The sequence below is a fragment of the Miniopterus schreibersii genome (assembly GCF_964146895.1).
Source record: "Miniopterus schreibersii genome assembly, chromosome: 8".
NCBI lineage: Eukaryota > Metazoa > Chordata > Mammalia > Chiroptera > Miniopteridae > Miniopterus > Miniopterus schreibersii.
The window spans coordinates 2,702,679-2,729,704 of record NC_138109.1 but is presented as its reverse complement, the minus strand read 5'-3'; the positions used below and the strand labels follow the sequence as shown (position 1 = coordinate 2,729,704).

The 27,026-nt window shown below is 44.9% G+C and overlaps 1 protein-coding gene across 4 annotated transcripts in view; it reads left to right on the top strand.

Annotated features, from left to right (window-relative positions):
* SPEN (spen family transcriptional repressor) overlaps positions 1-26,367 on the top strand; it is a 71,362-nt gene extending 44,995 nt beyond the window's left edge. For 2 of the 4 annotated variants that reach the window (XM_081145874.1, XM_081145877.1), the window contains exons 5-15: positions 911-1,111; positions 4,948-5,099; positions 8,363-8,488; positions 8,814-8,927; positions 10,661-10,774; positions 11,791-11,891; positions 14,892-23,061; positions 23,473-23,958; positions 24,103-24,297; positions 24,608-24,766; positions 25,215-26,367. In XM_081145874.1, coding sequence (XP_081002000.1) covers positions 911-1,111; positions 4,948-5,099; positions 8,363-8,488; positions 8,814-8,927; positions 10,661-10,774; positions 11,791-11,891; positions 14,892-23,061; positions 23,473-23,958; positions 24,103-24,297; positions 24,608-24,766; positions 25,215-25,346 — 9,950 coding nt within the window. In that variant the 3' untranslated portion in view covers positions 25,347-26,367. The remainder of the gene's footprint in view (positions 1-910; positions 1,112-4,947; positions 5,100-8,362; positions 8,489-8,813; positions 8,928-10,660; positions 10,775-11,790; positions 11,892-14,891; positions 23,062-23,472; positions 23,959-24,102; positions 24,298-24,607; positions 24,767-25,214) is intronic. The other 2 variants (XM_081145875.1, XM_081145876.1) reach the window with 2 other exon arrangements.
* The last annotated feature ends 659 nt before the right edge of the window (positions 26,368-27,026 follow it).

Sequence of the window (27,026 nt, the reverse complement as noted above, 5' to 3'; positions counted from 1 at the left end):
TGATGAGCTTTTGATTTAGATTACTTGGTGATTTAGGAATGACGGGGGTAAAATTGGCCTGTCTTTCTATATAATTTCAATTTTTCTTTATGTCTTTATTGGTTTCAGAGAGAGGTAGGGAGAGAGAGCTAGAAACATCAATGATGAGAGAGTCGTTGATCAGCTGCCTCCTGCGTGCCCCTCACTGGGGATTGAGCCACGCTGGCCAGGCTAATTTTGATTTTTATAACGAAGCAAATTAATACAGGACCCTCAGATGGTATGATTCATCTGTAAAAGGCCTCAAAGTTGCTTAGGATGTTTCATGTCACTTCCCACACATTTTTATCATTGACATGATGCTTGGAAAGCCAGAAGTATAGTTTTCTTTCTAAAATCTTATATGTTTCCATGTATGTAAAGTTTTTATTAGGAAAGTTTTAAACATAACCAAAAATAGGAGTAGCAAAATGAACTCCCCTTACACTATACTCCACATTAAAAAAAAATCAGTAAATCTTCTAATACTCAGCTTATTTCAGAATTGAACAGTATTCTCAAATGCTTTTTTGAGTTATTTTATTTGAAAACATAATTTTTATGTTTTTAAAATATATCTTTATTAATTTCAGAGAGAGGAAGGGAGAGGGGGGAGAGAGAGACAGAAACATCAGTGATGAGAGAATCGTCATTCATCAGCTGCCTCCTGCACGCCCCCGACTGGGGATTGAGCCCTGACTGGGAATCAAACCACGATCTCCTGGGTCCTAGGTTGACGCTCAACCACTGAGCCACACTCGCTGGGCAGAAACATAATGTTTTAATGCTAACAAAACTTAGGTCAAAAATCAGGATAATGATTTAGTAGCTTACTTACTGAGTTGTAACTACATTAGAAATATAAGTAACTTGTTTTTATTTGGGGATTTAGATACAAGCCTTAAAGATGGCCTTTTCCATGAATTTAAGAAATTTGGAAAGGTGACTTCAGTGCAGATACATGGAGCTTCAGAAGAGCGGTATGGTCTGGTGTTCTTTCGTCAGCAAGAGGACCAAGAAAAAGCACTGACTGCATCAAAAGGAAAACTTTTCTTTGGCATGCAGATTGAAGTGACAGCATGGATAGGGCCAGGTAAGAGACATGGGAGCTGAGATTCGTGTACTTTGTATTCCAGCCTGTGAAAGGGTAGCAGAGTATCCTGAATGTGGACACTATTCCAGCTTTATTTTTTGGTATACTTCCAGTCTATTTTATTTTATTTTATTTTACTTTATTTATTTTTTAAGTCCTCAGCTGAGGATATTTTTTCCATTGCTTTTCAGAGAGAGTGGAAGGGAGGGAGGGAGAAAGCGAGAGAAACATTGACGTGAGAGAGACATCGATTGGTTGCCTCCTCCTGCACTCGCCCCACAGGGATCGAGCCTGCAACCGGGGTACGTGCCCTTGGCCCGAATCAAACCCGGACCCTTCTGTCCTTGTGCCAGCGCTCTAACCACTGAGCCAAACCGGCTAGGTCCAGTCTCTTCTATTTTAAAGAGCGTTACCTTTATTGTTCAGCTTAACTTACTATTTTTGTTTTGGTTAGGGAGGGTAAAAATTGCTTTGTTTCTATAAGGGAAAAATGCTGACTAAAAAAAAATTATTGATTTATTTTGAGAGAGAGAAGAAGGGAGATAGAAACATGGATTTGTTGTTCCACTTACTTATGCCTTCATTGGTTGCTTCTTGTATGTGCTTTGACCAGGGATTGAACCTGCAACCTTGGCATATCAAGACAACTCTAACCAACTAGCTACTGGGCCAGGGCAGGGATGCTAACTTTTAACAGGAATCTGAAAGGCAGTTTATTCCCCTGTTGAGTCCTGCCTTCCCAAAAGGATTAACTTGATTGAGATAAGGAGATAGTTCCTAGGAGAATGACAACAGAATTATCCTGAATTAAATTAGAAAATAAATTGCTTGTTATATGAACTTGAGGGACTAGTTAGACCAGTTTTATTTCCATTATGCCCGCACAATTGGGTCTGTTGTTCTAGCTTCCACAACCTTAAAGATAGTGACAAAGAAGCAGGGCTGAGTCTTCTGAGTGTGACCCATTGAGAATTTCAAGGGGACATTTTATTACCTTGAACCTACCTGAAAGACCTATTGTAAGGCAGAAAGTCTTCTGCTTGGGGGCCAGTGTTTCTCCTATTTAGAATCACATGCGGTGCTAGTTTAAAATGTGGACTCTTGGACCCGAACCCAGCTTGCTGGTTCAGAATTCACAGACTCAAGTTTTGGAACCCCTAATTTAAGGCAACTTGTGAGTAAATTTGTAAAGTAATGAATAGAAATGTTAAAATTATACAGTTCCATTATGTAGCTGAGACAATTGAACTTTTAAGACTAAGACTTTGAGTGGAATTTATAAGATAAACATAGCTCATTTTCTTGGTATATTCATTTTATTTGACAAGAGGAAAAATAGAATTTCCCTGATCAGAATGTTATTTGTGTATTAAAACTGGCACAGATGTGTTACAGTGAATTCTGTAAAATGTGCATAATTTTGTGATAAAACACGAGAATTCAAAGGAATATCATCTTTTCAAAGGAATTATAGACTGTGTCTTTGTGTTCCCACCTCTCTGCCAGATTTGAGATGTACTGCCCTAAGTTATACGGGGCTAAGAGCAGTTCTTATTTAACACATTCAGAATTACATTTAGAATGTCATAATCTTGAGGAATTGACTTGAGGAATATTTAGAATATTATATAATCTACATAAGTTTTTAGAGCCACATATAATTACTAGGTAATAAGAATCTAATTTAGGATCATTGATAGCTGACCCTTTGATCTCCAACTGAAGGGGCTAGCTTGAGATTTTTGCTGTAAAAAAATATTTTACTTAAAACCCAGGATGTAATTGGGTTTTAACCACATACCAGTGAAGATTTTGAGAAGTTTGGTTGGTTCCAGCATAGGAAAGCTGAAGCTACCTTTTCAAGATGGGACAACACGAAACACCTGTGCAGTGGGCTGTTTGAAAGCAATCAGAGTTGAGTATAGAGACTTGGTTGGAATTCTTCTGTTGGATTACAATACATAAATGTCACGTATTGTAATGTATGGAGCTGGTTGTAATGTATGGAGCTGGTTGCTTCCTTAGGTCAAGGGCCTCTTAGAATTAAAAAGACCCAAATCCAGGAAGCCCAGCTCTGCACATAGACCCTTGGTGGCCTCTGAGATGTGCTTTCTTACTCCTTGCACACCATCACCACCCCCTAAACAGGAAATTGCAGGATAAAAGTCTTTCAGTGATGTGTAGGAATTAAGACTTTAAATTGGTGATGAAGATTAAATTTTTGGTTTTGAAATTTTTACTGAGCTATTTGGTGGAAATGAACCTGTTACAGATTTTAATGGTTGCAAATCATACTTTATTCTTCAGATTCTGCCTTTTGGAGTACAAACCTCAAGATGTGTCTGAACTTTTTTTTTTCTTTTTAATTTTTTCTCCCTTTTAAAATGCAATATTCCTGCCCTGGCTGGTTTGGCTCAGTGGTTAGAGTGTCTGCCTGAAGACTGAAGGGTCCTGGGTTTGACTGTGGCCAAGGGCACATACCTAGCTAGGTTGCAGGCTCGATCCCCGGCCCTGGTTGGGGCACGTTGGGGAGGAAGCCCATCAGTGTGTCTCTCTCACATTGATGCTTCTCTCTGTCTCCCTTCTACTCTTCCACACTCTCTGAAAAGCAATGGAAAAAAATATCCTTGGGCGAGGATTTAAAAAAAAAAAAAAAAAGCAATATTCCTAAATATTTCCCTGTATTAGTTAGATCATTTCAAGAAGACCTAGTCAAGCTGGAAATGAGCTATATCCCTGTGAGATCATGATAAAGATATAGATTCAGGCATGTGTATGAGCCCTGGGCAGTTCCTGGGTCCCCGTGACTTCGAAATTACATGCTCTTTGATGATAGTGGTAAGATTAAGTTGAGCTACCGTGAGAGCTATCAAACGAATCAGGAATGAGATGTATTCTGGCATAGTTCACTCAACAACTCAGAAGTTGAGCTTCTTTTATAGTAGTTTTATCGTTGATACGTTCAGTGACTGGCACAGAACACTTTGTTTCAGTCGAGTTGATTAATATTAACTTTTTGGATGGCTGTGTTTTACATTAAAAAGGGAAAACTTACAGGCTGCATTGAAATTACCAACAAAACATTGAATGTCCCTGCCTCAGACCAAGTTAATAAATGGAAGCGTCAGAGAAAGCCTGTCATTTGAATTAGACATTAAACCAGGGCTTTTGATCATAAATAGAAACCTTAAGAGTCAGTCTTTTTCTAGTTGTCATTGGGGGGGGGGGGGAGTAACACCAAAAGAAGATATTTCTTAAGTGTTGCTTCAATCACTGTTCATACAATTTTTGTTCTTATATCTAAAAATTGCTGCATTTAGACAGGCATTTGGGTTATGTTGATTAGAAGGACAAGTGTAAAGTCTATTTTATAAAATGTTGAAAGCAAAATAATGAAGCTGGACTGTTTTCAGCAGAGTTTTATATATAGTTTTATACTCCATATTGAGAGCTTACTACTTAATTTTGGAACTTAAGATTAGGCTAAAATAATTACCATTTTGCTAGAGTTTAAAATCTATTTCTGTGTTAGTGATTATCTTTTAAACAAATCAACTCAAGTGGAAATTCAGTCCGCTTTTCTATTTTAAAGATCAAAGTGTTACTTCCCCCTACTTTTTGGGACAAGTTCGTTAGCCTTTATATTCCTCTTTTGCTTTGGAGTTAACAAGAGGTAGCTTATTTCTGAAGGTGTGTATAATTTTTCAGATTGTATGAGTACTCAAGCCCAGTGTTTCAGAGACTTATTTTCTTAAATGTAGATTTCCCCCCATGATATATAAATACACATCAAAACACTCTCTTCTCTTTTTACTCTGCCCCCATCCCACTTACAGAGACAGAAAGTGAAAATGAATTTCGCCCTTTGGATGAAAGGATAGATGAATTTCACCCCAAAGCAACAAGAACACTTTTTATTGGCAACCTTGAAAAAACCACTACTTACCATGACCTTCGCAACATCTTCCAGCGCTTTGGTGAAATTGTGGTATGTTGCTTTTTACAATAAAAAGTTTTAGATCTTTTTCATAGGACACAGCATTGTACAGATGATATTTGGAAAGATGATGTTGAGATGGTGTAATGAATGTTTTTCTCATTTGTCCTTTGTGTTTTTAACTCCTGCTAAAAGATGGTCTAGCGAAAACCCATTGGAGAGTATTTATGTATGTGAAAACATCTATTTGTCTTTAGTTTGTTTACACATGTATTTTCCTATTCAGTTTTCCATCTTCCTTTTCCTGTCGGGTGCTGTTTCAGTGCCATCTCTCGTCCTGTGGGTTGAAAGGGAATCTGGAGGAGAACGCATGCTTGTAAGGGAGGAGCAGCAGATCAGGGTACGACTGTGCTGCCCTGGTGCGCATCGGAAAGCACCTTGGGGAAAACGAACGTGGGTGTCATTCTGGAAGCTCAGTTCTGTTTTGAAATTTTAATTAGAATCCCTTTTTATATTATGCAAGTCATAGTTAGATTTAGGAGTAGAAGGATTTTTCTGTTCCCTGTGACTCAAAACTTGAGTCAATTTATAGTGAAAAGAAAGAGTTCGGTCGCAGCCCTTGGGATATACCATTTTGTTTTGTGTTTGAAAAAAATGGGGAAATTATTTCTTGCTTTTCTAGACTTTGCTGACCAGTCACGAGTATACATGTGTTTCCGTGTCTGAATGTTGTTGACCCGTCACAAGTTATCTTGTGTCTGCACTTACATTAAGTAATTTTAAACACCTTGCTAACTGGTCACGAGTGTTCAAGTGCGGGAAAGTAGCTGGCCGCACGGGTGAGTTCTGGCTTGAAATGGCTGGTCAGCAAGGTGTTTACTGACAGTAAAGAAATCTTTCCAGTACATTTGTGCTTTGGGGAGTTAAAAATGTTTTGGGTAGGACTAGCTGTTAGTAATATTTTAGGAGTGTGTGTATGTCCTTTTGTCTATCCATCTATCTTATACACCAGCAATCTTCAACCTTTTTCATCTCATGACACACACAGACTAATTAATTACTAGACTTCTGTGGCACACCAAAAAATATATATTTTTGCTAATCTGAGGAAAAAATAGGTATAATTTTGATTCATTCACACCAGACTGCTATTGTTGTGTTGGTTGTTGTCAGTTTTTTATTTGACAGTCTAAGGGAAAAGAGGTTAGTGCCCCTGACTAAACAGTCAGGTATCGCATGTTTTAAGGATCCTTGCCGCAGCCCTGGCCAGCATGACTCACTTCTTTGAGCACCCTCCCATGCACCAAAAGATCACTGGTTCCATTCCCGGTCAGGGCACATGCCTGGGTTTCCAGATTGATACCCAGAAGGGGGCGGGTGTGTAGGAGGCAGCCAACTGATATTTCTCTCACACATTGATGTTTCTCTCTCTCCCTCTTCCTTCCCTGCTCTCTAAAATCAATAAAAACATGAAAAAAAATTCCTGTGGCACACCAGTGTGCCTCCTGTGACACACCAGTTGAAAATCGCTATTATATACTAATGCTCTAAGCAGAAGAACCTTTTTTTTTTTTTAAATGACATAATCTAGTTTTGTGAATAAAACATATATTTGTGCCTATAGATGACCTAAAACCTCATCTTACAGGGATTGGGGGCAAGAGATAGAAGTGGTTGGTAGAAAGTAAAGAAAAAAAATAGAGAAGATATATATTTAGAGAAACACAGCAGCAAAACATTCATCTTATTTTGATTTTTCGAAGTTCTTTTATTTTTTTAGTGTAGCAGTATACTCTTAATTCTAGCTCTACTGCCTACCCAGATGAGTGACTTGGAGTTCACATTTCTATCTGAACTTCTGCTTTTTCTGTCTTGGCATTCATGAGTCAGATATACTTTTATTCTAATGTAGCTGCTACTTTACACTTTGGAGGAGTATAAAAGTTGTATTTGGGTACATGGATACATTTTTATCACCAGGGTTGCTAAAAATCAAATAATTGAGTTTGAGGGCTGTGGTTCTCAGTAAGGTGGACACATCAGTATTCTTTTTGGAAACCATAACCTTGTCATGTTTGCAATTTGCTTGTGGTTGTCACTATTTTACTGAAACACAAACTTTGGGAGAATGGTCTGATAACAGATTATGTAGCCAGAAAGAACCTAGTTAGTGAGTCTGCCCACCAATATTCTTTGGAGATTGCTTCTCTTCAGTAGTTATCTTGGATTATTACATTTTACCTAATAGTGAAAGTCAAAGTGAATGTTTACCGTTACAACAATTTTGAGTATAAATTGCCTTTTCAAAGGAGCCATCAAACAGCTTTTAAATGCATTATTTACTTTGCTGTTTCAGGTTTTGATTATTGGCTTGTGACCCTTAGGAGGCTTAGATAATCATAATACTTACTCTGCAATATGTGGCCCAGGTGATTATTGTTTCAGTTAGAGCTTTGCCCTCCAAGTCCCTGGCTTCTCTGTACCACTGTCTTCTGTAAGCTACATGTTTTCACCACCTCCTCTAACTAGGCAGGACCAAGTGTCAGGTGTAACTGCAGGTTTCAAGCATTCCAAAGACATGGTGGTCCTCCTTTATAGAACTTTTCTTTAATCCAGGGATGGTGTTCTGATGCATTTTCACTGAGTAGTTTAGATATTTATTTATGTATCCATTCATACTGGATATGAGAGATTATTACCATATTTATCAGTCACTGCCCGGGCTTGGTTCAGTGAGATATACTGATAGAATGAGCCTTCTCATTTAGGATTGCATACTTTAAGTCACTTTTCAAAAACTTGGTTTCTTTGTTATTCTTACTGTTCTCAGATATATATTTTTTTAGCTTTTATTATTTCCATCACCATTTATCCCCTCTATGCCGTCTTCCACCTCTATCCCACCCCAACACAGATACTATATTTTAAATGACCTGTCCCTAGTAGGGATTTAGATACTGCAGAAGTGAATTGTTTTTAAGTTTTCATTAAATAAGCTGCCTTTTTAAAATTACCATAAATTTTTCAATCTGCAGGTATTGTAGATTGTAAATTTAAATTTTGAGTTGCAGTGCAATTGCTTTTCTGCAGAGAGCTTCATATGAGAAAGATTTCATGCTGTTGTATATTTTTTAGACTAATTTACAGTTTTATGAAGATGTACAATTTTAACTTAAGAAAATGATTTTTGGTAATATGACTATTTTGAGAAATTTATACCTCATATGGACTTGGTTTATTCTGATTTATTTTCTTGTTGGAAATAAATTTCTGATTTTCTTATATCACTAAGTGGTATCCATTGGCCTTTTCAGGACATTGATATTAAGAAAGTAAATGGAGTTCCTCAGTATGCGTTCTTGCAGTACTGTGATATTGCCAGTGTTTGTAAGGCTATTAAGAAGATGGATGGGGAATACCTTGGAAATAATCGCCTCAAGGTAAAGGAATTTGCATAAGTTCTTGTCCTGTTATGATTTGTGAGATTTGGAGGGTTTGTTGGCATACGTCTTGATTATTTAAAATTTCGGTGATACAGTTAGATAACCATAAAGGTGGCACACACCTTCTGCAGCCTCGTCCTGTTTTGTTATAATCTGAATTAAGACTTGTTTATTCAGGCAGGATTACCTTTTTTGATTTAACCAAATGGTTTCTACTTGAGACTTTGGTTTGACAAGATTCCTGCAGAAGACAGGTTTTCTCAGAATTCTGTAGTTGAATAATTGGTGACTTTACTGACAGAATTTCGCCTTTTATATTCAGCTGGGTTTTGGAAAGAGCATGCCTACAAACTGCGTGTGGTTAGACGGGCTTTCTGCAAATGTGTCGGATCAATATTTAACACGACATTTCTGCCGATACGGGCCTGTGATAAAGGTAGGTGGGAGGCTTTGGCGTGTAGTTTAAAGCTACTTCTCACCCCCTTTTCTTCATATTCTGTCCTTTCCATCTCAATTTCTAGTGCCAACTTTTTCTTTTCTTTAATAACTCATACATTAAAGTTCTCTTTTCCAAAATCTGTCCTAGGAGGGCATTTACTTCTCATCTGTATTAGCTTGTGATAGGAGTATTTTGAAAACTATTGTGAACCAGCCAAGATTATTAATTTTGAAATTAATATGCATAATACTGTTAAATAAATGTTTCTCAGAGATTGTTATAATTTTATCTCACTTTAAAATTAGTCTAATTATATAATTGTGCATGTTCACCCTAATATATAATTAGACTTGACTTGTGAAAAATGATGAGAACTTTAAAGGGACAGTCACACAACAGAATAATCATCTAATCAGTGTTTATGAAATACACCCACAAACGTAACAGGAAAAGGGTCTCTGGCCCCATTCCATTATGCAAAGGTAAAGCTTTTAACTCATTGAAAGCAGAGTTACACTGTGGTGGACATGTTGCATTATTTTAATTTTTATTTTTTTGGTTAATCCTCACCCAAGGATATTTTTCCATTGATTTTTAGAGAGTGGAAGGGAAATGGGGGGAGAGAGAGAAACATCAATGTGAGAGAGACAGATTGATTGGTTCCCGCCTGCACGAGCCCCAACTGGGGCTAGGGAACAAACCTGCAGCCGAGGCACGTGCCCTTGACCGGTAATTGAGTCCGTGACCCTTCGTTTTGAGGGCCAACACTCTACCACTGAGGCACACCAGCCAGGGCATGTTGCATAATTTTGACATTTCTTTAAATGTAGATTTTGTTCTTTGGAGAAATACACGTGCTAAAGACTGCTAGTGTAAATAAAAATCCAGCAGCTTTAAGATGGTAGTACCACTGAACGCCCAAGAATCACTAAAATTTTTTGTTGATTCAGTACTCTACATTTTTTTTTCTCTGCCAAGGGTATTGATTTATTTGAGCCCAGAGTAGAATGCTTACTTAAATATAGCAGGTCCTCAAGTAGCATTGTTTTGTTCAAAGTTATTTTATTATAATGTTGATGAGATGCCTTAGGAGCTTTATTTATTTATTTATTTATTTATTTGGTGATAGCCAAAGAAAGGCTAACTTTTTAAAATATATGTTTTTATTGATTTCAGAGAGAGAGAGAAACATCAATGATGAGAGTCATTGGTCGGCTACCTCCTGCACACCCCCTACTGGGGATGGGGCCCACAACCCCGGGCATGTGCCCTGACCAGGAATCGAACTGTGATCTCCTGGTTCATGGGTCGATGCTCAACCACTGAGCCATGGTGACTGGGTAGGAACTTAACTCTTGTTTCTAGGAGTTAGCCTGTGGAAAATTAGTTTTATTTTACATCATTTTGCTTAAAGTCACAGAACCTATCAATGACATTGAGGACTTACTGTATAGTATAGTATTCAGTCAATGTGGAAAATAAAGTAAAATACATAACAAAATAAAGGCATAATATATATACCTCAAGCCACAATTCTAAACAGTCTCTACATATTTTATTGTTTTCACTATAATATGCATCATCAGGAAAAGCCTAAATTTTTTTTCTAGAATAAAATGTATGTAAGTGTGTTTTTTCTTGGCAGTGTCCTTGTGACTTAGGATTTTGTTGGGACTGACGCTAAGTCTAGTTGATGAGGCTCTTACTTTTTTTGTTGTTGTTTTTTACAGGTGGTGTTTGACCGCTTAAAAGGCATGGCCCTGGTTATCTACAATGAAATTGAATATGCGCAAGCAGCTGTAAAAGAGACCAAGGGGAGGAAAATCGGTGGGAATAAAATTAAGGTGCGCAGAATGACTTCCGACAGAATCAAGACAAAATCGTATTCAGATTCCGCCCTTTTAATCACTGGCATTTTGTAGGTGGCCAGTAAGCGGAGTGGTTTACATGATACGCATGTATGCCCTCAATTTTTAAGAAGGATATTATAATTTTTATACTTGGCTAGCTGAGGGCATAGTCTTTTAAACTGTTCGGCACAGAACATCCCCTAAAAATCTTCTCATTCAAGAAATTGTGCTTCTCTTGGTCCTGGGTACCTGGTGCCCATGGTGCTCACGTGTATACTCTTGGTGCAGCGTGGTCCACAGTCACCTGTGGGTATCTGCACACCCAGGAGCTAGAAGTGTCAGTCAGTTCAGCTTCCTGAATGATCCTCTCTCCCTCTTTTTTCCTCCTCTCCTAGAGAGTGGGTAAACACAGAAAGTAAGATATTTCGTCTGGCGTTTTTGTTTTAAAACTTGTTCATGATAGCTTGAAAGAATTTATCAGTTAAATAACTATGATGGCTAGATTGAAATAAGTCTTTTTGAAATAGGATATTGATAGGAAAAAAAAAAAAGATAGATGATGGGTTCTTTGTTTTTTAGTGACTCTGAGGCCCAGCTGTGAGTAAAGTTTAAATGTTCTTCCATAGTTAAGTGTATGTTCTAACTATGGTTTCAGCAAATTCATGCACAACAGAGATTGCTGGATTTAGTTGCTCTGGTTACTTAATTGATAGCCTAGAGTCCTGCTAGGTAGCGTTTCAGTTTTCCATTTGCTTTTCCTACTCCTTCAGGATTGGGTTCTAGAACTTTATCATTCTTTATCAAGATTTGTGTAGAATTTGAGAGAGATTTCAGATTAACATAATATAGTTTTAGTTATAAGGGCTATTTCACTTAATTGAGAAAGATTGCTCTTTCTAGAGATTTATCCAGAGGGCTGTGTTGGGAAGAACTTAAAAATTTGGTAACACTTTTCATTATTTAAATCTGAAATTTGCAGCAAACACCTGCTATTCTTTCTTTTTTTTTAGGTGGATTTTGCAAATCGGGAAAGTCAGCTGGCATTTTATCACTGTATGGAAAAATCTGGTCAAGATATCAGAGACTTTTATGAAATGTTAATGGAAAGAAGGTATGTATTTTAAAGCTATCAGTATAGCTTGATTTTTAAAACTTCCAATACTTAAAATTTAGATGGGATTAAATTTTATTTTTCATCCCTTATTTCTACTCCTATTCTAAAAAACTCTTCCCTGCTAGTTCTTCATACAGAAACACAGGTTCATTTTTATGACTTCAGTTTTCATGTGGCTCACAGGAGTTGGGGTAACCTATCTACATTTCTCACCTATGACTCTTGCAGTTTGAAAAAGATACTATTTTGCCACATTATATGTAGAGATCATCCTGCTGTACAGTTTTAAATTAAATAACATTAAAGTACATTATAAACTATTAAGTACGCTATGTATTTAGTAATGACAACATCCAGGTTGTCAACATGCATGTGCTCATGCAATTAAATTTTTTTTTTTTTTTTTAAATATATCTTTATTGATTTCAGAGAGAGGAAAGGAGAGGGAGAGATAGAAACATCAGTGATGAGAGAGTCATTGATTGGCTGCTTCCTGCACGCCCCCGACTGGGGATCAAGCCCGCAACCCGGGCATGTGCCCTGACCAGGAATCAAACCCTGATCGCTTGGATCCTAGGTCGACGCTCAACCACTGAGCCCCATCCCGCCGGGCTCATGCAATTAATTTAAAAAAACAACAGACTTTCAAAAGACTATCAAGAGCTTTGTTTTAAATTCAGATCTCTTAATTTGTGACTCAGTAAGCCAAAATATATATAAATTGCTAACTTTAGCAATGTAAAAAGTAAACCTTATTTCCCCTTGTTAATTTTTTCAGTCAGTCATGATATGTAGTATTTGCTATTTTTTCTGCTGCTTGTAAGAATCAATACAGTTTAGAATCATTTAAGATCTCACGATCTGAATCATGCTCTTTCTGTTAGCTTAAAACCGCCCCCAACCTGATGATTGATTCTTTTTTAGACTGAGTGTATTAAAACATCCTGACATAATGTCACCAGTAGCTGATCATATTTGAAATTGGAAACCATCATCCATATGATCAAGCTGTTTGTCCAAACATGTCTGTGAGATTAAATCTTCTGGAATGTTCCCACTAGATCTCTACCCCTGTACATATGTGTTAGAGAAAAGCTGTGTGTGAAAAGTGCCTTTAGACATTCAGGTTCAAGTATAAAAGGCTCTTTGACAAAGATGAGCCAGATCCTGATCAGGCTGCCAGAATCCTGTTGAATGCATTCTCCTTTTAGTGCTCTTCTTACAACTTCATTTTTATTTAAGCCATAGAAGGTATATATTTCTTTGAGTCATTTCCATGTTGAATATTGTGTAGTGGTTATTGAATAACTTGGAAGGTTTTTAATCCTCACCTTAGGATATGTTTTTTTATAGATTTGAGAGAGAGAGAGAAACATTGATTGGTTGTCTCCTATATGCTCCCCAACTGGGGATCGAACCTGCAGCCTAGGTATAGGCTCTGATTGGGAATCAGTCCCGAAACCTTTGGTGTATGGGACAATGTTCCAACCAACTCAACCACCCAGCCAGAAACTTGGAAGGTTTTTAAATGAAAAATGTCCTCACAGCCAAATTTCCAAAAGCTCAACCTTTTTTAAAAAACAATGTTTTTATTGATTTTTTTGAAAGAGAGAGTAAAGGAAAAGGGAGAGAGAGAAACATGGATGTGAGAGCACAACATCATTCGGCTGCCTCCTTCACACCCCCTACCGGGGAATCAAACCCACAACCCTGGCATGGAATTGAACTTGCCACATTTTGTTGCACGGGATGACACCCAGCCAACCTGAGCCACACCAGCCAGGGCAAAGCTCAACCTTGATGGTTTTTCACTAGTAGTTTGGAATCCACATTTCCAAAGGTCAAAAATCAACAGTCCACCTGGCCAGTGTTGTTCAGTTGGTTGGAGCATCCTCCCATGCTCCAAAGGTCACTGGTTCAATTACTGGTCAGGGCACATACCCAGGTTGTGGGTTCAATCTCTGGTCAAGGTGCATATAGGAGGCAACCAATTGATGTCTCTCTCACATCAATGTTTCTCTCCCTCCCCTTCCCCTCTAAAATAAATAAAAACATATTTAAAAAAAAAATCAGCAGTCCTCCAGAAAGTTAGTCTTGATACAAGGCTTTTCTTGAGAGGGAGGGAGGGGAGGAGTGAGCATGTGCACACACATGCGCACGCATACGCACACATACATACGCAAGAGAATATATCTGGAGAGAGAGAGAGAAAAGTTCTTGATCCTGGCTCAGTTTGAAGTTATTTTTAATAGTTTAGGTGCTCACAGGAATTCTTACCCATAATTGAGTGGAAAGTGTTGGCAATCTACTGGTACCTAAGACATAAAAAATCCATTAAGATCCTTTGTGTGTACATTAAATATTTTTCAAAGTGTCTTGTGAGGGTTGGATAATGTATGGATATTAATTTTTATATATTACTACTTAAATTCACTCATTTTACTGATGATCTGGCTCCCGCTTTGTTCTCTGGTTCTTGCCCATGGTTATTTAATCCCTGTTGAATGGCATATATCTCCCGAAGTAGGAAGTGGGACCCAGTTTTGCTCATTTGGTTTCAGGTGGCAGTGCTTATGGAAAATCAGAAGTCAGTAAAAGTAATACAGAGAGGGAAGGTGCTTAAGTAGAATTTAAGGGTCTTTTTTTCCCATAGAGTGGAAGGACGTCATCTCACTGAATAGTTGGTGCATGAATGAAGGCAATTGCTCTACCTGACAATCTGAAAAAAATTATTGAAGTATCTTCTTTTTTAAAAAACTAAATCTACCAAATCCAGTGTGTATTTTACACTCACATGTGAATTCAGGCTAGCCAGATTTCAGGTTCTCAGTAGCCACACGTGGCTAGTGCCTACAGTATTGGACAATACAGGTCTAACTAATGACTAAAGAATGGCAAAGATTTTTGAAGGACTTTATAATCTTATATGTATGATTTGATGTATAAATGATGAAGAAACAAAAGAACTAGTATATTTTTGTGTGTTTTTTTTGGCAGAGAGGAACGAAGGGGATCTTATGACTATAGCCAAGATCGCACGTATTATGAGACTGTTCGTACTCCAGGCACATATGCTGAGGATTCCAGACGGGACTATGCAGCTCGAGGGAGAGAATTTTATTCAGAATGGGAAACTTACCAAGGAGACTATTATGAATCTCGATACTATGATGATCCTCGGGAATACAGGGATTATAGAAGTGATCCTTATGAACAAGACATTCGGGAATACAGTTACAGGCAACGGGAGAGAGAGAGAGAACGGGAAAGATTTGACTCTGACCGGGACAGAGACCATGAGAGGAGGCCAATCGAACGAAGTCAGAGCCCGGTGCACTTGCGACGTCCGCAGAGTCCCGGGACGTCTCCCTCACAGTCGGAGAGGTTAGCGAGCGACTCTGAGAGGAGGGTTTACAGCCGGTCCTCAGACCGCAGCGGAAGCTGCAGCTCACTCTCTCCGCCAAGGTATGAGAAGCTTGACAAATCGCGTTTGGAACGCTATACAAAAAATGAAAAGACAGATAAAGAACGAACTTTTGATCCTGAGAGAGTGGAAAGGGAGAGACGCTTAGTAAGGAAGGAGAAAGTGGAAAAAGACAAAACCGACAAGCAGAAGCGGAAAGGAAAAGTTCACTCTCCTAGTTCTCAGTCTTCTGAGACAGACCAAGAGAACGGCAGAGGACAGAGCCCCGAACAATCCAGGACTTCTAATAAACTGGGCAGAGAGAAAGCTGACAAAGAAGGAGTAGCAAAAAACCGCTTAGAACTCATGCCTTGTGTGGTTTTGACTCGAGTGAAAGAAAAGGAGGGGAAGGTGGTTGACCACGCTCCTTTGGAAAAGCTGAAAACGAAGCTTGATAATGACACTGTTAAGTCTTCTGCCCTAGATCAGAAACTTCAGGTCTCTCACGTGGAGACTGCAAAATCAGACTTGTCTAAACTGGAGTCTGTCAGAACGAAAGCACCAAAGGAAAAGACACTTTCCAGCCACGTAGAAGTGTCAGATAAGGAAGCCAGGCTGAAACCCAGGAAGCACCCAAAACCCGAGCAGCCTGCTGACGGCGTGAGCGCCGTGGACCTGGAGAGGCTGGAAGCAAGGAAAAGGCGTTTTGCAGATTCCAATTTGAAAGCAGAAAGGCAGAAGTCAGAAGTCAAGAAAAGTAGTCCAGAGATGGAGGATGCTCGGGTGGTTTTAAAAAAGCAGCCTGACATACCATCTCGGGATGGCATTCTGCTGAGGGAAGGAGAGCCTGAGAAAAAGCCTGTGAGGAAAGAAGTTCTTAAACGAGACTCTAAAAAGATCAAACTAGACAGACTTAATGCTGTTCCCAGCCCCAAAGACTGTCAGGAGCTTGTCAGTACTTCTGTTGGGACTGGCTCAAGGCCCATCTCAGACCTACAAGCAAGGCTGGCAGAACCAGTAGGTGAATCTGTGGAAAATCAAGAAACGCAGTCAAAAAAACTAACTCCCTCAAAGCCACAGCTCAAACAGCTGCAGCTAGTAGATGATGAAGGACCAGAGCGGGAAGACATTAGGAAGCACTACTGCAGTCTTCGTGATGAAGCACTGGAATGTAAAACCGGCCAAGAGAAGCCACATTCAGTAAATACTGAAGAAAAAATTGGCATCGATATCGATTACACGCAGAGTTACCGAAAACAAATGGAGCAGAGTCGCAGGAAACAGCAGATGGAGATGGAAATAGCCAAGTCTGAGAAGTTTGGCAGCCCTAAAAAAGATGTAGACGACTATGAAAGACGTAGTCTCGTTCACGAGGTAGGTAAGCCCCCTCAAGATGTCACTGATGACTCTCCTCCCAGCAAAAAGAAAAGGGTGGATCACATTGATTTTGATGTCTGCACCAAGAGAGAGAGGAATTACAGAAGTTCACGCCACGTCAGCGAAGATTCCGAAAGGGCTGGCTGCTCTCCTGGCGTCCGACACGGTTCCCTCCATGAGGAAGACGACCCTGTGGGCTCTCCTAGGCTAATGTCAGTGAAAGGGTCTCCTAAAGTCGATGACAAGGGCCTCCCTTATTCTCATATAACAGTCAGAGAAGAATCCTTAAAATTCAACCCTTACGATTCCAGCAAGAGAGAGCAGATGGCAGACATGGCCAAAATAAAGCTGTCTGTCTGGAATTCTGAAGATGAGCTAAATCGGTGGGACCCTCAAATGAAGCAAGACGCTAGCAGATGCGATGTGAGTTTCCCAAACAGCACCGTTAAGAGAGACAGCCTTCGAAAGAGGTCTGTGCGTGACTTGGAGCCTGGTGAGGTGCCTTCTGATTCTGACGAGGACGGTGAACACAAGTCCCACTCCCCCAGAGCCTCTGCATTGTATGAAAGTTCTCGGTTATCTTTTTTATTGAGGGACAGAGAAGACAAACTTCGTGAGCGAGATGACAGACTCTCCAGTTGTTTAGAAAGGAACAGGTTTTATTCTTTTGCACTGGATAAGACCATCACCCCGGACACCAAGGCTTTGCTGGAAAGAGCTAAATCCCTCTCCTCATCTCGAGAAGAAAACTGGTCTTTTCTCGATTGGGACTCTCGATTTGCTAACTTTCGAAACAACAAAGATAAAGAAAAGGTTGACTCTGCTCCAAGACCTATTCCATCCTGGTACATGAAAAAGAAGAAGATTCGGACTGATTCAGAAGGAAAAATGGGTGATAAAAAAGATGATCATAAAGAAGAAGACCAGGAAAGGCAGGAGTTATTTGCTTCTCGCTTTTTACACAGCTCAATCTTTGAACAAGACTCCAAGCGCTTGCAGCACCTCGAGAGAAAAGACGAGGAGTCTGACTTCATTTCCGGTAGGTTGTATGGGAGGCAGACATCTGATGGAGTGAACAGCACAACTGATTCAATTCAAGAACCAGTAGTTCTTTTCCATAGCAGATTTATGGAACTCACACGAATGCAACAGAAAGAGAAAGAAAAAGACCAAAAACCCAAAGAGAGACAGGAAGATACAGAGGATCATCCCAGGACCCCAGAATCTGCTTCTGAGAACAAAGAGTCAGAGCTGAAAACCCCATCTTCGATTGGGCCTCCTTGTGTCACCGTTGTAACTCCAGAACCAGCATCGTCATCACTGGAGAAGACAGCTGGTGATAAAACAGGAGAGCTGCCTTCAGTGACAGCAGAGAAGACCATGGAGCCAGCCTCCGTCCCAGAAGAAGCAAAGCCTGCATTGGAACTGGCTCCTGTTGCTGTGGAACAGCCTGAACAGACAGACTTGCCCCCAGGAGTGGACGCAGAGAAGGGTGCTGCCGGGACTCCTTCCGCTGTTGGAGAAAGTTCATCAGTTGACCAACTGCCTTATCTGGATGCCAAGCCTCCAACTCCTGGGGCCTCGTTTTCCCACGTGGAGACCAGTGGAGACCCAGAGCCTGACAAGACCCAGCCACTTTCAGAACTGACACAGAAGCCTAAGGACGCTGATGAGCCCAAAGTGGAAAAGCCAGACTCAGCTGCTAGTGTTGAGCCCATTGCAGATCAGAAAGCTGAAGTTGTTCCTGAGGTGCAGCCTCAAGCCTCTGAAGATGTAGAGGTTGGTCCTCCAGTTGCTACTAAAGATAAAAGGCCAAACAAAAGTAAACGTTCTAAGACCCCCGTCCAGGCAGCCGCTGCAAGCGTGGAGAAGCCCGTCACAAGGAAGAGCGAGAGGATAGACCGGGAAAAACTAAAGCGGTCCCATTCTCCTCGGGGAGAAGCCCAGAAGCTCCTAGAGTTGAAGATGGAGGCCGAGAAGATCACGAGGACTGCCTCTAAAAACTCAGCCACAGACACCGAGCACCCCGAGCCAAGCTTGCCCATCAGCCGGACACGGCGCCGGAATGTAAGGAGTGTCTATGCAACCATGGGTGACCATGAAAGCCGCTCTCCAGTCAAGGAGCCTGTTGAGCAACCAAGAGTCACCAGAAAGAGACTGGAGCGGGAGCATCAGGAGGCCGTGGCAGTGCCTACTACCCCCCGGAGGGGAAGGCCCCCAAAAACACGCCGTCGGGCTGAAGAAGATGATGAGACTGAGGCGAAAGAGCCAGTTGAAACACTTAAGCCAGCGGAGGGATGGAGATCCCCGCGGTCCCAAAAGGCAGTAGCTGCTGGTGGCCCACAAGGGAAAAGGGGGAAAAATGAACCTAAAGTTGATGCTGAACGTCCTGAGGCCACCACTGAGGTGAGTCTCCAAGTAAATGTGAAAGAAAATAACACAAAATCTAAGCCTGATAAAGAAGCAGCAGGAAGTGAACAGAAACGTGACAAAAAAGAAATTGGCACAGACAAAAATCCACCTGAAACCCCCCGAGTTGAAGTAGTAGAGAAAAAGACAGCCCCTGAAAAAAACTCCAAGGCTAAGAGAGGGAGATCTCGAAACTCGAGGTCAGCAGTGGACAAATCTGCGCATCTGAAAGCTGTGGATGCCAGTGGCAGTCCCACTGTGGCTGTGGGCCCTGCAGGGCTCGCTGTGGAGAAGGAAGCTGGGGTTGTTGCAGTCTCCCCCGAGAAGAGTGGGAGTCCCCCGAAGGAGGGTCCTTCATCCCAGGTGAGCAGTGATTCAGCTGGTCCAGACAAGGAGCCGGAGAAGGAAGATCTGTCTGCCTCTAAGCCGTCCCCAGAAGCAAATCAGTTAGCCAAGCAGATGGAGCTGGAGCAGGCTGTGGAGAACATCGAGAAGCTCACTGAAACCTCCGCCCCCACGGCTTTCAAGGCGGCAGCCACAGGTGCACCAGAGGGCCTCTCCACACAGGACAAGGACAAGCCTGCACCCCAAGCCAGTGAAACAGAACTGGCTGCGGCCATCGGCTCCATCATCAATGACATTTCTGGGGAGCCAGAAAACTTCCCAGCACCTCCACCTTACCCTGCAGAATCTCAGACAGACCTGCAGCCCCATTCACAAGAGCTGCAGACTCCTGAGGAGGGAATGGAGCCTGAGACTGATGAGGCTGTGTCTGGCATCTTGGAGACTGAGGCTACTGCAGAATCTTCTGGGCCACCAGTCAGTGCCCCTGACCCCCCAGCAGGCCCAACTGATACCAAGGAGGCTGGAGGAAACAGCAGCGGAACCTCTCAGCCAGTGCCTGAAGCCAAGGGACCAAAAGAAGCTGAAGTTACTCTCCCGGTCCCCCGGAAGGACAAAGGACGCCAGAAAACTCGGTCACGCCGCAAACGGAATACAAACAAGAAAACGGGGGCTTCGGCAACAGGGGCTACTGCAGAGGCCCGTGTCTCAGAACCCAACCAGGTTCAAAGCAGTTGTCCTGCCACAGATGACGGGACAACGGCACAGCTCTCAGAAACTCCACAGGAAGAAGAGCAGAGTGAAAAGCCTCAGGCCACTCCTCCAGAGACATGTGCTTCTGACCCAGGCGAAACTCCTGGGGAAAATTTGTCCCAAGAAAGCAGCGTTGAAGAAAAGACTCCAACCAAAATGACTGCGCTCCCAGACCCCCTTCCTTCCTCCCAGCCAGCACTAGTGGACAGTGAGCCCCAAGCCAGATTCAAGGTGCATTCCATCATTGAAAGTGACCCAGTGACCCCTCCCAGTGATTCAAGCATACCCACCCCCACAATTCCTTCTGTAACTGCAGCCAAGCTCCCACCCCCTATGACCTCCATGGGCATCCCCCACCAGAGTCCCCCTAGTAAGGTGACAGAGTGGATCACAAGGCAGGAAGAACCTCGGGCTCAGTCCACCCCATCTCCAGCTCTTCCCCCAGATACAAAAGCCTCTGACATTGACACCAGCTCCAGTACGCTGAGAAAGATTCTCATGGACCCCAAATATGTATCAGCCACAGGCGTCACTTCCACAAGTGTCACGGCTTCCATTGCAGAGCCTGTCAGTGCTGCCCCTTGTCTGCATGAGGCTCCACCTCCTCCAGTTGAATCTAAAAAGCCTCTTTTAGAAGAAAAACCAGCAGCTTCAGTAACGAATGCTTCCGACACACAGGCCGCAGAGGTTCCAGTAGCCACTGACAAAGAAAAGGTGGCTCCAGTCATTGCTCCCAAAATCACTTCTGTTATTAGCCGGATGCCTGTCAGCATTGATTTGGAGAATTCGCAAAAGATAACTCTGGCAAAACCAGCTCCTCAAACCCTTACTGGCCTGGTGAGTGCCCTGACCGGCCTGGTGAATGTGTCCTTGGTCCCAGTGAATGCGTTGACTGGCCCAGTGAACGCCCTGAAGGGCCCCGTGAAGGGTTCAGTGACGACACTGAAGGGTTTGGTGAACACTCCTGCTGGCCCTGTCAACGTCCTCAAGGGGCCGGTGAATGTTCTGACGGGGCCGGTGAACGTTCTCACCACTCCTGTGAATGCCACTGTGGGCACGGTGAATGCTGCCACGGGTGCGGTGAGCTCTCCAGCGGGCACAGCGAGCACTCCAGCAGGTGCAGTGACAGTCACAGCAGGTGCAGCGACGGCTGCATCTGGTGGTGTGACGGCCACAACAGCAGGTGCAGTGACTGTGACAGGTGCCATGATTGCTCCACCAGCAAAGTGCAAGCAGAGACCGAGCACTAACGAAAACAGTCGGTTCCACCCGGGGTCTATGTCTGTGATTGATGAACGTCCGGCGGACTCAGGCTCTGGAGCAGGGCTGCGTGTGAACACTTCCGAAGGGGTTGTGCTCCTGAGCTATTCGGGGCAGAAGACTGAAGGCCCACAGCGGATCAGCGCCAAGATTAGCCAGATCCCCCCTGCGAGCGCCATGGACATTGAATTCCAGCAGTCGGTGTCAAAATCCCAGGTCAAACCTGATGCTGTCCCACCGTCACAGCCACAGCCCAAAGGCCCTCAGGCTCCTTCTGGCTATGCAAATGTGGCCACCCACTCTACTCTGGTGCTCACTGCCCAGACATACAATGCATCTCCGGTGATTTCATCTGTTAAAGCTGATCGTCCATCCTTGGAGAAGCCTGAACCCATTCACCTCTCAGTGTCCACACCTGTCACCCAGGGTGGCACCGTGAAGGTTCTCACCCAGGGCATAAACACCCCCCCAGTGCTGGTTCACAATCAATTGGTTCTCACCCCAAGCATAGTTACCACTAATAAAAAGCTTGCTGACCCCGTCACCCTCAAAATAGAGACCAAGGTTCTTCAGCCAGCTAACCTGGGGTCTACTCTCACTCCTCACCACCCTCCCACTCTGCCCAGCAAACTGCCTGCAGAAGCAAACCACATCACCTCAGGGCCCAGCACCCCAACAGATCGAACTGTCTCCCATTTGGCAGCCACAAAGCCAGATGCGCATTCCCCACGACCCAGTGGGCCTGCTCCATCTCCATTCCCGAGGGCCTGCCACCCCAGCAGCACCACGTCCACCGCGCTCCCCACCAATGCCACGGTCATGCTGGCGGCAGGCATCCCCGTGCCTCAGTTCATCTCCAGCATACACCCAGAGCAGTCTGTCATCATGCCTCCCCACAGCATCACCCAGACTGTGTCCCTCAGCCATCTGTCCCAGGGGGAAGTGAGAATGAACACGCCCACACTGCCCAGCATCACCTACAGCATCCGCCCAGAGACGCTGCACTCTCCGCGGGCGCCCCTGCAGCCCCAGCAGATAGAGGTCAGGGCCCCACAGCGGGCGGGCACCCCACAGCCAGCCACAGCTGGTGTGTCCACACTGGCCTCCCAGCACCCTCCCGAGGAGGAAGTGCATTATCACCTCCCAGTTGCTCGAGCCGCAGCCCCCGTGCAGTCAGAAGTGCTGGTCATGCAGTCTGAGTACCGACTACACCCATACACTGTGCCCCGAGACGTGAGGATCATGGTGCATCCCCATGTGACAGCAGTCAGCGAGCAGCCCCGGGTGGCAGATGGTGTAGTGAAGGTGCCACCAGCCAGCAAGGCCCCTCAGCAGCCAGGGAAAGAAGCTCCCAAGACAGATGCCAAAGCAGCCCCTGCGCCTCACAGCGAGGCCCGAATCCTCACAGTCACCCCCAGCAACCAGCTCCAGGGGCTGCCTCTGAGTCCACCTGTGGTGGTGACCCATGGGGTGCAGATCGTACACTCCAGTGGCGGGGAGCTGTTTCAGGAGTACAGATACGGGGACATCCGCACCTACCACGGCCCAGCTCAGCTCACGCACACTCAGTTTCCTGCCACCGCCTCCATCGGCCTGCCTTCCCGGACCAAGGCCCCCACTCAGGTAAGAGCACTGCAAGTCAGCCTTCTGGTGCAGACAGTGAGGTGCCAGTGTGGTCCCTCAAGTACGTCACTCTTAGTGGGTTTAAAGAGAAACTTTATAAATTTCAGGATGAAGGGATCAGATCACAGCACAGAGCGTAGGGACACAAGGGAGGAGCTCTTTCTGGGGACGGGTGGAGTGGAGTCTTCTGCCTGTGTGGGTGGGGAGGGAGGGAACGTTACCGCCTCTTACCAGAGCCTTCAATCCTGAGACCCCGAGAGCATCACTGACTGGTTAAAGCCCCTCCTGTGGGCCTAGCTGAGAGGAGATGCCCACAGCTGACCCTGCCTGGGGCGCAGGGGTCGGTAGGTTGGGGGCTGGGTGTTGCGCATGACTCTTACCTTGTCCCTTTCTCTTCCCTCCCAACTCCAGGGTCCCCCTCCTGAAGGTGAGCCCTTGCAGTCCACACAGCCTGCTCAGCAGCCTGTGCAGTCCACACAGTCTGCCCAGCCCATGCAGCCCTGCCAGCCCTCACAGCTTAGCCAGCAGCCACCAAGCAGCAAAATGCCTCAGGTCTCCCAGGAGGCGAAGGGGACCCAGACAGGCATAGAGCAGCCTCGCCTCCCAACCATACCTGCAAACAGACCAGCTGAGCCTCATGTCCAGGTTCAGAGGACCCAGGCAGAAACAAGCCAGATCTACTCCTCCCCTGTGTCTGTCTCCATGAAGCCTGACCTTCCGGGCCCTCTCCCTGCTCAGGCTGCCCCTAAGCAGCCATTGTTTGTCCCCACAACCTCAGGCCCTAGCACCCCTCCAGGACTGGCTCTGCTGCACACTGAAGCCCAGCCTTCCCCCAAACAAGATTCTTCTCCACACTTGACTTCCCAGAGGCCTGTGGATATGGTCCAGCTTCTGAAGGTAAGCCTGGGAGGGGTCCCCCACTCCTCCCCTCCAAGCTTTGTGTTGTATTAAAATGTCCTAAGATCCCCACGTAGCCCAGCAAGCTGCTGCCTAGGGCCATGTCCGGCCATGAGCTCACTTCCTGTGTTTCCCCATGCACAGAAGTACCCCATCGTGTGGCAGGGCCTCCTGGCCCTCAAGAATGACACAGCTGCTGTGCAGCTCCACTTTGTCTCTGGCAACAACGTCCTGGCCCATCGGTCTCTGCCCCTCTCTGAAGGAGGCCCCCCCCTGAGGATTGCCCAGAGGATGCGGCTGGAGGCCTCACAGCTGGAAACGGTTGCCCGAAAAATGACGGTAAGACGGGGCCCAGGTGAACAACTGCCCCACCGCAGGGATATAAGGTGTGGGTGGACCAGTCTGCCTGGCCTATCGTGGGTGCAGCAATGGTGTTCTTCGAGTGGATGACGGTGGGCATGTTGTGTCCTCTGGGGGTGTAAAATGCCTCGACATAAAGTGGCTTTTTTTTTTTTTTCCCCATATAACAAATTGAGGTGGACTTTAAGGTCCCTTCAGAGGTGGGGGCTTTTGTGGACACGGGAGCCAAATCCCCTGGCTGTGTGTTTTGTGAGGAGGCCCTGATCACTGACAGCCTTCTCTGTCCCAGGTGGAGTCAGAGTACTGTCTGCTGCTGGCTCTGCCCTGTGGCCGTGACCAAGAGGATGTCGTGAGCCAGACTGAGTCCCTCAAGGCTGCCTTCATCACCTATCTGCAGGCCAAGCAGGCGGCCGGAATCATCAATGTTCCCAACCCAGGCTCTAATCAGGTGAGCCCCATGTCCTGTGCTCCCTCTGCGCGCAGGCGGGCTGGGCCGGGCCCGTCACGCAGTCTGACTGATCGGGTGGGTGGGCCGCTCGTGCCAGCTAGAGTCGCTCGGGAGTTTCTCAGATGAGGTGGGCAGTGGGCATTCTGGGTAAAGGACAGAGTACACGGGTGGGGCCACCACTGCCCATCGCGGAGACCATCCCGGGACAGCTTAGACAGTTTTTCTTTAGCTTAATGACAGGGAAGAGGGCCACAGAAGTAGCTCATGTTAGTGCCCTGGCCCCCAGCTTGCTTCTGGCGGACAGAGCCTGGACACCTTAGCTGGTCAGGAAGCTGACCCACCTGGCGCGCGCTCCGTGTTGGCCTCCAGGTGGAGATGTTTAAAGGAGTGGCAGTGGGTGGGTGATGTGAGGTAGGGGTCCCACTTATCTCTCTGTCCCCCTCTCCAGCCCGCCTTCGTGCTGCAGATCTTCCCACCCTGCGAGTTCTCTGAGAGTCACCTGTCCCGCCTGGCCCCTGACCTTCTTGCCAGCATCTCCAACATTTCTCCCCACCTCATGATTGTCATTGCCTCTGTGTGAGCCCCTGGTCGGTCACCACTCGGTGTATTTTCCTGAGGCTCTGCAGCAAAAAACACAGGACAACCCAGCCAAGTGGAGGAAGACGCTGCCGAAGGGGACAGACTCCACTGCCGGACGGCCAGCAGCGCCCTCCCGCCTGCCTGCCGCTCAGGCTCCTGCGGACAGACCCTCTGGGCAGTGGTGCTGCTACTCTGTATGTTTACAAGATATTAGCCCAAGGACAGACCACCAACCGATGGACTCGCAGACACCTTGGGGCTGGGTTTCTCTCTTTTTGGAGATAAGGAACAGGGCAGTGGAATTAATTTTTTTTTGTTTTTGTTTTTAAGAAACAAGAAATTAGAACTGCCTTTGCACTAAATTAGTGACTTGGACTTTTGCATAGTGAAGACAGGCTGTGGCACTCGATGTCTTGGTGTACGTGACCACGTCACAGACTCAACGCAGGACTTCAAACTGCTGCTGAAACCTTGGGGTCAAGGAACATTTCATCGGGTTGTTTTGTCCCTGCCCACTCCCTTCCCCTTGCTCATTGCTGTCACCTCTCTCAACTCTCTTGCCACCACCACGTGACTCACCCGGGATGTACAGCTTACAGTTGAAAACGAGCAGACCGAAGGATTTTCTCTCTTGGTGGGATATGCAGAACTTGGGATGTGTGTATATATAAATATATATAATATATATAAATATATATAATACTGACTTAAAAAATCAAATTCCCGACATACATTTTTTTTAATCTGTGCCAAAAATGTGTTTTCAGAGAAAATCTTATTTTCATACTCAGACTTTGTATTGTCACTCATTTGTATAAGTGCGCTTCGTGACAGCTGGGCCCTGCCCCGCGACCTGAAGTGTCACACACAGACTACGAAAAGACTGGCTGCCCTCTTCCTACGTGACCTTGACCTCTCCCCACGACTTCCTAACACTTATTAATTTATGAAACTGTTTTTCTCAGCGCAGTTCTGTTTTGTGTGTCCATTGGATTACAAACTTTATTAAAAAATACAAAACATGTCGAGTGTGGGTGTGATTGTCACTCGGGCGGGAGGGCCCAGTAAGTCCTTGGCTTATGGGGATAGCTGGCCCTCATCCCACTGGCACTTTCATTCTGTGTAGGAACCTATTTCCTTCGGCCACTATACCCTTCCAAGGGTCACTTTATCTCGTTCGGGGTCTTCCTCACAGACGGGACTTGTACCGTCCTCAGTGCTGTGGTGTGTGTGACACCTCAAGGCTCTGGTCGGCTCCTGGAGAACCGAAGGCACTACAGGCGGGCCCAGCCCCCTGCACGCTCGGACTTCTCGCGAGCTTTGGCGCCCGGGCGCTTGGCCCTTCCTCGGGGTGTGGCGCAGGCCGGCCCTGAGGCTGTGCCGTGTTCCTGACAGGAGGCCGGGGCGGGGCCAGGCTTCCCCAGCAGCTGCACTACAGGCTGAGGAACGGGGCAGGGAGGGAACGGCCGCGGAGCTGGTGGTCTCTCTTGAAATATCCGCCGGGCTCCTCCAAACAGACCTATACTTTTGGTGCAAGAAGCTGCCATCTCCAAGTAGGGGGTTGCAGCTGCTGGGGACACACTATGGAGAAGGGGCAGAGGCGGCACCTGCTTCCCTGCTCCTGCTCCGAGTCTAGGCAGTGCTGCGTCTCCCGTCTCCCCATCAGGCTCCTAGCTGCTCA